This window comes from Prunus mume, linkage group LG5, assembly GCF_029339155.1.
Source record: "Prunus mume cultivar Tortuosa linkage group LG5, ASM2933915v1, whole genome shotgun sequence".
Classification (NCBI taxonomy): domain Eukaryota; kingdom Viridiplantae; phylum Streptophyta; class Magnoliopsida; order Rosales; family Rosaceae; genus Prunus; species Prunus mume.
This window is the reverse complement of record NC_142702.1, coordinates 25870175-25884332: the sequence shown is the minus strand read 5'-3', so window position 1 is coordinate 25884332 and position 14158 is coordinate 25870175. Positions and strand designations below refer to the sequence as shown.

Below are 14158 nucleotides of genomic sequence, written 5' to 3'. Positions count from 1 at the left end.
GTTTTGTTGTGTCAACTTTCAAATTTGGATCATATATGATATAAATGATAAAAAAAACTTTCGATTTTAGATCGCATAATACATGTAAGAGTTGTTCTCCTATATACAGAGGAAGTTATAAATAGGAGTAGATGTAGTCCGATTTGAATTTGTTTCACCGCTAATTATAATTAAAATAATTAATCAAACCACAATTGAGCAATCTGATTCTTAGTTCTTTAGGCTTAAGCTTAATACAATACACAATTATATCATTTTTTTTAGTGCTTTTATTTTTTATAACTTGCATTTGCAAATTTCCCAAGTCTAATCGTCATGTAAAATAAGACAAAACAATTCTAACATAGACAATTTTAACAATTTAAATTAAAGCACATGTGAATCTAAGATTGAATATACCATTAGAACAACATTAAACTTTTCATCAAAGCAAAATAAAAAAAAGAAAAAAAAGAAAAAAAGTTGATATCAATGTGTCTGATTTAAATAGTTCGATTCGTTTGATAAAAAAAAAAAAAAAAAAAAAATTAGTTCGATTGGTTTAAGATCCACCCCGAGTTAGAATGATTGAAATAAAAAAGATTAGAACTCTTGCTCAAAAAAAGAAAGAAAGAAACGTCTTACTATTATTGAGAGATTATTATTATTTGAAAAAAATAAAAATGAAACACGGTGGACTCTTCTTGTTTACTAGTTGATACTTTCTTCTTCGTTTCTTTCTTCCTCCTCTAGATCCTTGGCCGGACAGTAGGGATTCGACCTCACTCCTCCATTTTCGAACCAAGGTACACTTCTCTCTCTCTCTCTCTCTCTCTCATTAATCTCTTAACTTTACTCACATAATTGCCTTCGCATTTCGAATTTTTGTTGTCTTTTTTATTTTCTGACTTTGATGGATCGCATGCTCCACCCGATCTGGTAGCAGAGCAGTAGACCGGTCGAACGTGAAGCTAGCAATTGGAACTGGCACAGCGGGAGAGAGGGAGGAACCGGATTTGAGAGGCATCTGTCTTGGGATCGCTGGCCAGGTTGAAAGGAGAGCTCTCGGGTAAGTATACAAACGAACATTGGAATTTGAATTCCTAGTCACGACCAAATCTGATATTTGGGACACGTCCAGACTCTGGATTTGACGGTGGAAATTGCCAATGTCAAAATCCATTTCATATCTGTGGAACCAAACAGAGCCAATTTTAGTTTCCTGTTTTTTGGGGCGAGCTGATTAGTGTTTCTTTTAGCTTTAAGTTACCTGTTTAGAGTCAAATCTTTAAGTTTGGACGAAGATGCTAGAATGTAAATTAGTACTTCAAGGTTGCGGGAAGCTTGAGTGTGTTTTTGTATGGTTCCATGAAATCTGATTTTTCTTTTATTTTAGTTTTTTTTTTTTTTTTTTTTTTTTTGTGGTTAAACTGTTAGTTGGACATTTAGTATGAAGCATACCAACCTGACACTGTTTTCTCAGGGAAAGGTAATATAGATTTTCTTGTCATTTCTAGTGTGTTTGGATGGTCTGTGTGCATGTAAAGGCACCTACACTAAAGAGGAGATTGGGAAGTTATGGCTGTGGTATTTGGTTAGAGTTGCGATGAGGGTGGGTGCCGGGCAGTTATGGTTGCTGAAAGTTTGTGGTAATGTTTATTGTAATTTTATCGTCTGCTTACGTTATGATTAGAAAAGTTGTCATTGAGGCTTCTCCATTACTTGTTGCACTTCATTCAGCTTATCTGGTATGTTGATTTTCTAGGTATCCATTTCCTATGCTTGTTTGCCTTCTCTACATAGAAGTTGGTGAATACCACTAGAACTTGGGTTCTGTTCGAAGAATATTGTTGGAGAAATGGGCCGTCTAAAGTTGCAAAGTGGAATCAAGGCAATTGAGGAAGAACCCGAGGACTGTGATGCAACCTATTCCAATAAAGCTACATTAGCATGCATCATCAATTCAGAAATAGGTTCTGTATTAGCGGTTATGAGGAGGAATGTTAGATGGGGAGGACGTTATACATCAGGTGATGATCAGCTGGAGCATTCTCTAATCCAGTCTTTAAAGGCATTACGCAAGCAAATCTTCTCATGGCAACATCAATGGCATACCATCAATCCTGCTGTATATCTCCAGCCATTTTTGGATGTGATTAGGTCGGATGAAACTGGTGCACCAATCACTGGTGTCGCTTTGTCATCTGTTTATAATATCTTAACACTTGATGTGATGGATCAGAACTCCGTAAATGTTGAAGAGGCTATGCACTTGTTAGTGGATGCAACCACTAGTTGCCGTTTTGAGGTGACTGATCCTGCATCAGAAGAAGTGGTACTGATGAAGATACTTCAGGTGCTTCTGGCTTGCATGAAGAGTAAAGCATCTGTTATGTTGAGTAATCAGCATGTTTGCACTATAGTGAATACATGTTTCCGTATAGTTCATCAAGCAGGAACAAAAGGCGAGTTGTTGCAGCGGATAGCTCGTCACACAATGCATGAACTCGTCAGATGTATTTTCTCACATCTTCCAGATGTTAATGACACTGAACGTGCTTTGCTAAATGGAAGCAATACTGTCACGCAAGAGGTAATACTACTTTCAAAGTCTACATGTATTATAGGGGCTTAGAGGTGATCTGTTGATTAAGGAGTGAAATAGTTAGTTGGTCTCGCAAATGTCCAATTTTAAGACTTTCTTTGTGAATATGTGGTTGTTTTTCATGTGCAGATTGCAGGGCTAAATAATGAGTATTCTTTTGGGAATAGACAATTGGAGAATGGCAATGTGAGTTCTGGGTATGATGGTCAATCATTATCCACAAATCCGGCCTCGAATTCTTCCTCAGGCCTGGTAGCATCTGTGATTGATGAAAATAAAATCGGGGATTCTACTGGGAAGGATGCTGTTCAATACGACTTGCATCTCATGACTGAGCCATATGGAGTCCCCTGCATGGTGGAAATATTTCACTTTCTATGTTCTTTGTTAAATATTTCTGAGCATATGGGAATGGGTCCCAGATCTAATACCATAGAATTTGATGAAGATGTGCCTTTTTTTGCCTTGGTTTTGATTAATTCCGCTATAGAGTTGGGTGGATCTTACATTCAGAATCACCCCAAGTTATTGAGTTTGGTTCAGGATGAATTGTTTCGGAATCTGATGCAATTTGGCCTATCAACAAGTCCAATTATTCTTTCAATGGTATGCAGCATTGTTCTTAATTTGTATCATCATCTGCGCACTGAACTTAAATTACAGCTTGAGGCTTTCTTTTCTTGTGTGATATTGAGGCTTGCACAAAGTAGATATGGAGCTTCTTATCAGCAGCAGGAGGTTGCCATGGAGGCTCTTGTTGACTTCTGCAGGCAGAAAACTTTCATGGTGGAGATGTACGCTAACTTAGATTGTGACATAACTTGCAGTAATGTCTTTGAAGAACTTGCTAATCTGCTGTCAAAAAGTGCATTCCCTGTCAATTGCCCTTTGTCTTCGATTCACATTCTTGCTTTGGATGGTCTTATTGCTGTTATTCAGGGAATGGCAGAGAGGGTAGGGAATGGATCAGTTAGTTCTGCGCATACTCCAGTGCATCTTGAAGAGTATACTCCATTCTGGATGGTGAAGTGCGAAAACTACAGTGATCCTAGTGATTGGGTTCCATTTGTTCGCCGGAGGAAGTACATAAAGAGAAGGCTAATGATTGGAGCTGATCATTTTAACCGTGACCCGAAGAAAGGACTGGAGTTCCTCCAAGGAACACATCTCCTGCCTGACAAACTTGATCCGCAAAGTGTGGCCTGCTTTTTCAGGTACACTGCTGGGCTGGACAAGAATCTTGTTGGGGATTTTCTGGGAAATCATGATGAGTTTTGTGTTCAGGTTCTTCATAAATTTGCTGGTACCTTTGATTTCCAAGATATGAACTTGGATACTGCACTGCGACTTTTTTTGGAGACGTTTCGGTTGCCTGGAGAATCTCAAAAGATTCAAAGGGTTCTTGAAGCATTCTCAGAGAGATACTATGAGCAATCACCACTAATTCTAGCTAACAAGGATGCTGCTCTTCTGTTGTCTTATTCACTCATAATGCTCAACACAGATCAGCACAATGTTCAGGTAAAGAAGAAAATGACTGAGGAGGATTTCATTCGGAATAATAGACACATCAATGGAGGCAGTGATCTTCCTCGAGAATTCCTGTCAGAGCTTTACCACTCAATATGCAAGAATGAGATCCGCACAACTCCAGAGCAAGGTGCTGGTTATCCTGAAATGACGCCAAGCCGGTGGATTGATTTAATGCACAAATCCAAGAAGAATGCTCCATTCATTGTGTCCGATTCTAGAGCCTACCTGGACCACGATATGTTTGCTATAATGTCAGGCCCTACAATTGCTGCTATCTCTGTGGTATTTGATCATGCAGAGCATGAAGAGGTTTACCAAACATGCATTGATGGATTTTTAGCTGTTGCAAAGATTTCAGCATGCCATCATCTTGAAGATGTCCTGGATGATTTGGTTGTGTCTCTTTGTAAGTTCACAACCCTTTTAAACCCATCATCTGTTGAGGAACCTGTGCTAGCCTTTGGTGATGATGCAAAAGCTAGAATGGCAACTGTGACAGTTTTCACAATTGCCAATAGGTATGGTGATTACATTCGCACAGGTTGGAGAAATATTTTGGACTGCATCCTAAGATTACACAAGCTTGGTCTTCTTCCGGCTCGTGTGGCCAGTGATGCAGCTGATGAGTCAGAGTTTTCTGCTGACACAGGTCCCGGAAAGCCTATATCAAGTTCTCTATCCTCTGTCCATATACCTTCCATAGGTACTCCTAGGAGATCCTCTGGATTGATGGGTCGGTTTAGTCAGCTCTTATCTCTTGAAACAGAGGAGCCGAGATCACAGCCTACTGAACAACAACTTGCTGCTCATCAGCGCACCCTTCAGACAATTCAAAAGTGCCACATTGACAGCATATTTACCGAGAGCAAGTTTTTGCAAGCTGAATCCCTGTTACAGCTTGCACGAGCACTGATTTGGGCTGCTGGCCGACCCCAAAAAGGGAACAGCTCTCCTGAGGATGAAGATACTGCAGTTTTCTGTTTGGAGTTGCTGATTGCTATTACCCTAAATAATAGGGATAGGATTGTGCTTCTATGGCAGGGGGTGTATGAGCACATATCCAGCATTGTTCAGTCAACTGTGATGCCTTGTGCTCTGGTAGAGAAGGCTGTTTTTGGACTTCTTCGGATTTGCCAGCGGCTACTTCCCTATAAGGAGAACCTTGCTGATGAACTTTTGAGGTCACTGCAGCTTGTGTTGAAGCTTGATGCTCGGGTTGCTGACGCTTACTGCGAGCAAATTACACAGGAAGTCAGTCGCCTTGTGAAAGCGAATGCCTCTCACATCAGATCCCAGCTGGGGTGGCGCACAATTACATCCTTGCTCTCCATCACAGCCCGGCACCCGGAGGCTTCTGAGTCGGGGTTTGATGCACTGTTCTTCATTATGTCTGAGGGAACCCACTTGTTGCCAGCCAATTATGCTCTCTGTGTTGATGCTTCACGGCAGTTTGCTGAATCTCGTGTTGGGCAGGCAGAGCGATCTATATGCGCACTTGATCTTATGGCGGGTTCTGTTGATTGTTTAGCAAGGTGGGCCCGTGAGGCTAAGCAAGCCAGAAATGAGGAGGAAGTAGTGAAAATGTCTCAGGATATTGGGGAACTGTGGTTCCGGCTTGTTCAGGCACTGAGAAAAGTTTGTTTGGACCAGAGAGAAGATGTTAGGAACCATGCTTTGTCATTGTTGCAGAAGTGCTTGACAGGAGTGGATGGGATCCCTCTTCCACATAATCTGTGGTTACAGTGCTTTGATGTGGTGATCTTCACAATGCTTGATGACTTGCTTGAAATTGCACAGGGACACTCCCAGAAGGACTACCGCAACATGGAAGGCACACTTATCCTTGCCATGAAACTGTTGTCGAAAGTGTTTTTACAGCTACTACCTGACCTATCACAGCTAACAACCTTCTGCAAACTATGGCTGGGTGTTCTCAGCCGAATGGAAAAATACATGAAGGTGAAAGTTAGAGGGAAAAAAAGTGAGAAGCTTCAGGACCAAGTACCTGAGCTTCTGAAGAACACCTTGCTTGTGATGAATTTAAAGGGAGTGCTTGTACAAAGGAGCGCTCTAGGAGGAGATAGCTTGTGGGAGCTGACATGGCTACATGTCAATAACATTGCTCCAACCTTGCAATCCGAGGTTTTCCCTGATCAAATTTCAGAGCAGTCAGAGACTAAGCAGGGTGAAAATGGGGGAAGCCTAGTTTCTGATGAAACTGGTACCCTACTTCCAACTGAAACGGTGTCTGCAACTGGAGGTTAGCATGTTGTATAGTTCTTTGCAACTAGAACTGGTCTTGTTCGCGCATGATCATAACCACCAAGTAGTTATTTTACGAGGCATTCTGTTATGAAATTCAATCTTTTAGAAACTGGCAGAAGACATCTTAATTTTGTTTATAGAGCTGCTAGATGTGGATTATTACAAAGGGAAATGATTTACTGTGGTTTCGAAACCCAAGCGGGTTGGTCGTGTCTTTGTACTCATCTTCGTCTTCCTCCAAATGGTGTCCTCAACTTCGCCTCCAGATAACTTTGTTGCAGTATACTCCCATATGATAAATATAGTTTCTCTCTAAAGATAGCATATTTGTCTTGCCTTTGTAGTCAGCTGCTAGTGAAAGCCTTCTATATTTTTGTACTGCCTTGTTCATCAATGTACAGTGAGCTCAAGATTGCAACTTCTAAGCGATATTTTTACTCGGCATGGAACCTCTAATTTTGCCATGTTTGACATACATTATTTCAGTTTCGTGCATTTCAAATTGTTGGTGCAATTGATAATTTTGATAGCAAAAATCTGATCTTATCCAATCATTTTCTGATAGTTTTCAGAGCATTTCTCATCTCCCAGTTTGTAAACTTACTGATAAACTTTAGATCCAAAAAAAAAAAAAAAACTTACTGATAAACTTCCATTACCATCTCTCACCACTTTTTCTAGTAAGTGAATTTGAAGGATGGGCTTTTCTAGTTTATTAATTAATGATTTTCATTCAAAATGACTAGTAAGAAAAATGTAACGAATCTAAAATACAAACTTTGATTTTGTAATCATCTATTGCGGATTCGAAGAAATTATTTTACATATCTATTGTATAATGTGATATGCTGACTTGGGGTTTCGAATTCACCTATAATTATAACTATGATACGGGTATATATATATATATATATATATATATATATATTAAATATTAAATTATCACATAAAGAAATTATAACTTAAATAGTTAAAAGTATTTATCTATGCACTTTGCTTATTTTGACGGGCAATTTCTTTCACCATTTTCTTAAATTAAAGAAAAAAAAGGAGATTTTCATGGGCTTTAAGAAAAAAAAGAAAAATCACACGGTCCACATTTGAAGAGACACTAATACTATACTACGAGCGAGAGATCTCACTTTGATGCCCCCCAAAAAAGAGCGCAACGCATTGTTTTACAGTTGAATGACCGATCTGGTACAAAAGTGGTGGACGGGTCGAACCCGAAGCTGACAATTAGGGCCGGCAGAGACTGCGGATCGGATTTCAGAGGCTTCCGGCATGAGATCGCCGTCAATGTCCCAAGGAGGAGGACTGTTGGGTAGGTGCCCAAAAGAATTTTCGAATTTGAATTCCCTTATCTCACCCAAATCTGAGGATTCAACATTGGAATTGGCAATGTCAAAATCAATACCAATTCCCCCTCCTGGGAGCTGATTAGCATATGTTTTCCTTTTTTAAAGCTTTCTATTTATATTAGTTTTGGAATTTGGATGATATTGTTTGATTCCCTAGAATGTTATTTTTTTGTTAGTGGAAATTATTTATGAAGCATACTTTTCTTGTCAATTCTAGTGTGTGTAGATGGTCTTGTGTTCATGTAAAGACATTTACATATTATGGGAAGTTATGGGTGTGGAATTGGTTAGAGAGGTAATCAGGATAGGTTCTAGGCAGTCATGGTAGGTGCTAATGGTTATGGTAGTTTAATTATCTGCTTATGATATGATTGGGGAAGATTTGATTAAAGGCTTGGCTTCTCCATTACTTGTTGCACTTCATTCAGCTTATTTATATGTTGCATTTCTACTAGGTATGTTTGAGTACTTCCGTGGATCATGAGGGTATGCGACTTTGCCTTCTCTACGTAGAAGTTGGTAAATACTGATAGAACTTGGGTTCTGTTCAAAGATGGGGCGTCTGAAGCTGCAAAATGGAATCAAGGCAATTGACGAAGAACCCCTGAACTGTGATGCAACATATTCTAAAAAAGATACTTTAGCATGCATCATTAATTCAGAAATAGGCGCTGTATTAGCGGTTATGAGGAGGAATGTAAGATGGGGAGGACGTTATATATCAGGTGATGATCAGCTGGAACACCCTCTAATCCAATCTTTAAAGGTGTTACGGAAGCAAATATTTTCATGGCAGCATCAGTTGCATAGCATCAATCCTGCTGCATATCTTCAGCCATTTTTGGATGTGATTAGATCAGATGAAACTGGTGCGCCAATCACTGGTGTGGCGTTGTCATCTGTTTACAATATCTTAACGCTTGATGTGATCGATCAAAATTCCGTAAATGTAGAAGATGCCATGCATTTGTTAGTTGATGCGATCACTGGCTGCCGATTTGAGGTGACTGATCCTGCATCAGAAGAAGTGGTACTGATGAAGATACTACAGGTTCTTCTGGCTTGCATGAAGAGTAAAGTGTCTGTTATATTGAGTAATCAGCATGTTTGCACTATAGTGAATACATGTTTCCGTATAGTCCATCAAGCAGGAACAAAAGGTGAGTTGTTGCAACGGATAGCTCGCCACACTATGCATGAACTGGTTAGATGTATTTTCTCACACCTTCCAGATGTTCAGAACACTGAACGTGCATTGTCAAATGGAAACAATACCATCAATCGAGAGGTACTGTATCAACTCTGACATGTATTATTGGGTCTTAGCATAGATGATTTCTGCTGATTTTGGAGTGTGAAACAAAAAATTGAACTTGATACCAGTCTTAAAAGCTCTATATATGTGTATAATTTTCTTTTCAAATATATGGTGTTTTTCTTTTGCAGATTGCTGGGATAAATAATGAGTACCCTTCTGGGAGTAGACAATTGGAGAATGGCAACATGAGTTCTGAGTTTGACAGTCAGCTTTTATCCACAAATCCTGCTTTGAATGCTTCCTCAGGTCTTGTAGAATCTGGGATGGATGAAAAGACAACTGGGGCTTCTAGTGGGAAGGAGGCTGTTCAATATGACTCGCGTCTCATGGCTGAGCCGTTTGGGGTCCCCTGTATGGTGGAAATATTTAACTTTCTGTGCTCTTTGTTAAATGTGGTCGAGCATATTGGTATGGGTCCCAGATCTAATACCATATCGTTTGATGAAGATGTGCCTCTTTTTGCCTTGGGATTGGTTAATTCTGCAATAGAGTTGGGTGGGTCCTCAATTCAGAACCACCCCAAGTTATTAAGTTTGGTTCAGGATGAATTGTTTCAAAATCTGATGCAGTTTGGCCTATCAACGAGTCCACTTATTCTTTCAATGGTATGCAGCATTGTTCTCAATTTGTATCACCATCTGCGCACTGAACTAAAGCTACAGCTTGAGGCATTCTTTTCTTGTGTGATATTGAGGCTTGCGCAAAGCAGGTATGGGGCTTCTTATCAGCAGCAGGAGGTTGCCATGGAGGCTGTTGTTGACTTCTGCAGGCAGAAAACTTTCATGGTGGAGATGTACGCTAACTTAGATTGTGACATAACCTGCAGTAATGCCTTTGAAGACCTTGCTAATCTGTTGTCAAAGAGTGCATTCCCTGTTAATTTCCCGTTGTCTTCAATTCACATTCTTGCTTTGGATGGTCTTATTGCTATTATTCAGGGAATGGCAGAGAGGTCAGGTAACGGATCAGTTAGTTCTACTGAGACTCTCACGAATCTTGAAGAGTATACCCCATTCTGGTTGATGAAGTGTGACGACTACAGTGATCCTAATCATTGGGTTCCATTTGTTCGCCGAAGGAAATACATAAAGAGAAGGCTGATGATTGGAGCCGATCATTTTAACCATGACCCAAAGAAAGGGCTGGAGTTCCTGCAAGGAACTCATCTCTTGCCTGACAAACTTGATCCTGAAAGTGTGGCCTGTTTTTTCAGGTACACTTCTGGGTTGGACAAGAATCTTGTTGGGGATTTCCTGGGAAACCATGATGAGTTTTGTATTCAGGTTCTTCATGAATTTGCTGGTACCTTTGATTTTCAAGATATGAATTTGGATACTGCTCTCCGACTTTTTTTGGAGACGTTTCGGCTGCCTGGAGAATCACAAAAGATACAAAGGGTGCTTGAAGCGTTCTCAGAGAGATATTATGAGCAATCACCACAAATTCTAGCTAACAAGGATGCTGCCCTCCTGTTATCATATTCGATTATAATGCTCAACACAGATCGACACAACGCTCAGGTAAAGAAGAAGATGACGGAGGAGGATTTCATTCGGAATAATCGGCACATCAATGGAGGTGATGATCTACCTCGAGAATTCCTGTCAGAGCTTTACCACTCAATATGCAAGAATGAGATCCGCACAACTCCTGAACAAGGCGCTAGTTTTCCTGAAATGACCCCAAGCCGTTGGATTGATTTAATACACAAATCCAAGAAGAATGCTCCATTCATTGTATCCAATTTCAGACCCCACCTTGACCAGGATATGTTTGCTATAATGTCGGGCCCTACAATTGCTGCCATCTCTGTGGTATTTGATCATGCAGAATATGAAGAGATCTACCAAACGTGCATTGATGGATTTTTATCTGTTGCAAAGATTGCAGCATGCTATCATCTTGAAGATGTGCTGGACGACCTGGTTGTGTCTCTTTGTAAGTTCACAACCCTTTTAAACCCATCTGTTGATGAACCTGTGTTGGCGTTTGGCGATGACCCAAAAGCTAGAATGTCAACTGTGACCGTTTTCACAATTGCCAATGCATATGGTGATTACATTCGCGCGGGTTGGAGAAACATTCTTGACTGTATCTTAAGATTACACAAGCTTGGTCTTCTTTCAGCTCGTGTAGCCAGTGAAGCAGCTGGTGATTCGGAGGTTTCCGCTGACACAGGTCATGGCCACCCCATAACCAATTCTCTATCTTCTGTTCATATGCCCTCTGTGAGTACTCCTAGGAGATCCTCTGGATTGATGGGCCGGTTTAGTCAGCTCCTATCTCTTGACACAGAGGAGCCGAGATCGCAACCTACTGAAGAAGAACTTGCTGCTCATCAACGCACCCTTCAGACAGTTCAAAAGTGCCACATTGATGGCATTTTTTCTGATAGCAAGTTTCTGCAGGCTGAATCCCTCTCGCAACTTGCACAAGCACTGATCTGGGCTGGAGGACGACCCCACAAAGGGAGCAGCTCACCTGAGGATGAAGATACTGGAGTTTTTTGTTTGGAGTTGCTGATTGCTATTACCTTAAATAATAGGGATAGGATTATGCTTCTTTGGCAGATTGTGTATGAGCACATATCAAACATTGTTCAGTCAACTGTGATGCCTTGTGCGCTGGTAGAGAAGGCTGTTTTTGGACTTCTTCGGATTTGCCAGCGGCTGCTTCCCTATAAAGAGAACCTTGCGGATGAACTTTTGAGGTCACTGCAACTTGTCTTGAAGCTTGATGCACGGGTTGCTGATGCATACTGTGAGCAAATTACACAGGAAGTCGGCCGCCTTGTGAAAGCAAATGCCTCTCACATAAGATCACAATTGGGGTGGCGCATAATTACGTCATTGCTCTCAATCACTGCTCGGCACCCGGAAGCTTCTGAGGCTGGATTTGATGCGCTGTTCTTCATTATGTCTGATGGAACTCACTTGTTGCCAGCCAATTATGTTCTATGTGTTGATGCATCAAGACAGTTTGCTGAGTCTCGTGTTGGGGAGGTAGACCGATCTGTGTGTGCACTTGATCTAATGGCGGGATCTGTTGATTGTTTAGCAAGGTGGGCATGTGAGGCTAAGCAATCTATGAATGATGAGGAAGCTGTGAAAATGTCTCAAGATATCGGGAAAATGTCTCAAGATATCGGGGAAATGTGGTTGCGGCTTGTTCAGGGATTGAGAAAAGTTTGTTTAGACCAGAGAGAAGAGGTTAGGAACCATGCTCTGTCCTTGTTACGGAAGTGCTTGACTAGAGTGGATGGGATCCCTCTTCCACCTGGTCTTTGGTTGCAGTGCTTTGATATGGTGATCTTCACAATGCTTGATGACTTGCTTGAAATTGCAGAGAGACACTCCCCAAAGGACTACCGGAACATGGAAGGCACACTTATCCTTGCCTTGAAGCTCTTGTCCAAAGTTTTTCTGCAGCTACTACCTGACCTATCACAGTTAACAACTTTCTGCAAATTATGGCTGGGCGTTCTCAGTCGAATGGAAAAATATATGAAGGTGAAAGTTGGGGGGAAGAAAAGTGATAAGCTTCGGGACCAAGTACCTGAGCTACTTAAGAACACCTTGCTTGTAATGATTTTAAGGGGAGTTCTTGTGGAGAGAAGTGATTTAGGAGATGATAGCTTGTGGGAGCTGACATGGCGACATGTAAATAACATTGCTCCATCCTTGCAGTCTGAGATTTTCCGTGATCCAATTTTAGAGCAGTCAGAGACTAAACAAGGTGAAACAGGAGGAGTTTCTGAAGCAACGGGTACTTTACTTCCAACTGATACGACTTATGCTGAAGGTTCCGGCAGTTAAGGTTAGAGTGTTGTATAGTCGTTGCAACTAGAACTGGTATTGGTAATGCATGTTAATAAGCACCTATGATCATGACCATTGAGTAGTACACAGGGAGCCGGATGTGTTCTGAAGTTGGACGATATAGAAACCAGCGGGCGGCCCTGCTAATTTGATGTTATATAACCGAGGGAACTGCTATACTAGACCTAGAGGTTTGGAAGCCCAAGCGGATTGATCTTTATATTACTACTCATCTTCAACTTGCTTAAAATGGTGTGCTCATCTTTGCCTCCACATAACTTTTTGTTGTAGTGTATTCGCCAGATGAATATTTGGTTTTGTCTAAAGATATCTATCATCATATTTGGCTCCTTAGGCTTTTGGACTTCCCCACCCCAATTTTTGTTATATTGAGAATCTGGAAGTGAAGTACTGATTTCTACCCAGAGTGGTGAAATTTTTATTTTTATTTTTGTATCGATTTATTCAACAATGTACAGAAAAGAACTCGAGATTGCCATTTCTAAATAGTATTTTCCCTCAGCTTGGAACCCTTGTTTGTGCCTATGCTATTGAATTGAATTGAATTGCTTGAGGAGTTCGAGTTGAGTATCAACTTTATTTTGGTATGGTCTCCTAACAAACAATTATGCTTTTAAACTCATTTTGCTCATTTGAGCTTGTTCACTAGCTTTTTCTCACCCTACTTAACTCATTCCATTTAATTAAGTTAAAGCCGACCAATTTGACTTAAAAGTTGTGAAAAAAAGATGCCATTTTACCAATATTTACTCAAGCCGGCCAATTTCCCAATGCTTTTTCCGAGGGGCTAAGGTTTTTGTTTTTTTGGGTCAGACAAGGGGGCTTAGGTCAGGACCAGATGGTTTGAAAAATGTAAAAGAAAATGACATTTCGTGAAGAAATTGGTATGGTGACATGAGTGGGGGCTTGAAGATTGTAATGTCAAAACTACGTGGCCCGCCAAGTCATTTCTTCCACAATGTTTTCTGAAAATTTCTTATATTGGATCGTGTATGTAGGAGTAAATCTGCTCAATATTTATGAGTTAACTTATGATGGGGGGGTTTTTGGTTTTAGTAGATAAAAATCTTATCCTAAGAGTTTTCAAATCTTATCCTACGGCTCTCCAATCGTCTGCTGCTACTTCATAATAGACGACGAATAAGAACACACCCCAAATGAAAGTTCTTGCATTGCATACGATGGTCATAGTGTTAGGGGTTTTAATTACAAATCCATTTTCATTTTGTTTATTTATGGTCAATGGGTAATATTTGAT

General features: G+C 40.5%; 2 protein-coding genes across 4 annotated transcripts; both read left to right on the top strand.

Moving 5' to 3' along the window:
• The first annotated feature begins 644 nt into the window (after window positions 1-644).
• LOC103332682 (ARF guanine-nucleotide exchange factor GNOM-like) lies at window positions 645-6826 on the top strand. 3 transcript variants are annotated; one of them, XM_089051881.1, is made up of 5 exons: window positions 645-785; window positions 926-1048; window positions 1463-1628; window positions 1745-2572; window positions 2714-6826. In XM_089051881.1, the coding sequence occupies exons 4-5, from the start codon at window positions 1838-1840 to the stop codon at window positions 6380-6382; spliced, it is 4404 nt and encodes a 1467-aa protein (XP_088908007.1). In that variant the 5' UTR covers window positions 645-785; window positions 926-1048; window positions 1463-1628; window positions 1745-1837; the 3' UTR covers window positions 6383-6826. The 3 variants fall into 3 exon arrangements, with proteins under 3 accessions (XP_088908007.1, XP_008233655.2, XP_088908006.1); XM_008235433.2 differs by lacking the exon at window positions 1463-1628; XM_089051880.1 differs by lacking the exon at window positions 1463-1628 and having other exon boundaries at window positions 656-785; window positions 923-1048.
• Window positions 6827-7389: 563 nt separating this feature from the next.
• On the top strand, window positions 7390-13411 carry LOC103332681 (ARF guanine-nucleotide exchange factor GNOM-like). Its single transcript, XM_008235432.2, has 3 exons — window positions 7390-7706; window positions 8199-9031; window positions 9190-13411. The coding sequence occupies exons 2-3, from the start codon at window positions 8297-8299 to the stop codon at window positions 12874-12876; spliced, it is 4422 nt and encodes a 1473-aa protein (XP_008233654.2). The 5' UTR covers window positions 7390-7706; window positions 8199-8296; the 3' UTR covers window positions 12877-13411.
• Window positions 13412-14158: the final 747 nt, after the last annotated feature.

Bases quoted from the DNA above. Each gene is read 5' to 3' on its own strand.
- LOC103332682 (XM_008235433.2), top strand. From the start codon at position 1,838: ATGGGCCGTCTAAAGTTGCAAAGTGGAATCAAGGCAATTGAGGAAGAA. The intron at 2,573-2,713 runs GTAATACTACTT...TTTCATGTGCAG, and splicing joins GCAATACTGTCACGCAAGAG to ATTGCAGGGCTAAATAATGA.
- LOC103332681 (XM_008235432.2), top strand. From the start codon at position 8,297: ATGGGGCGTCTGAAGCTGCAAAATGGAATCAAGGCAATTGACGAAGAA. The intron at 9,032-9,189 runs GTACTGTATCAA...TTTCTTTTGCAG, and splicing joins ACAATACCATCAATCGAGAG to ATTGCTGGGATAAATAATGA.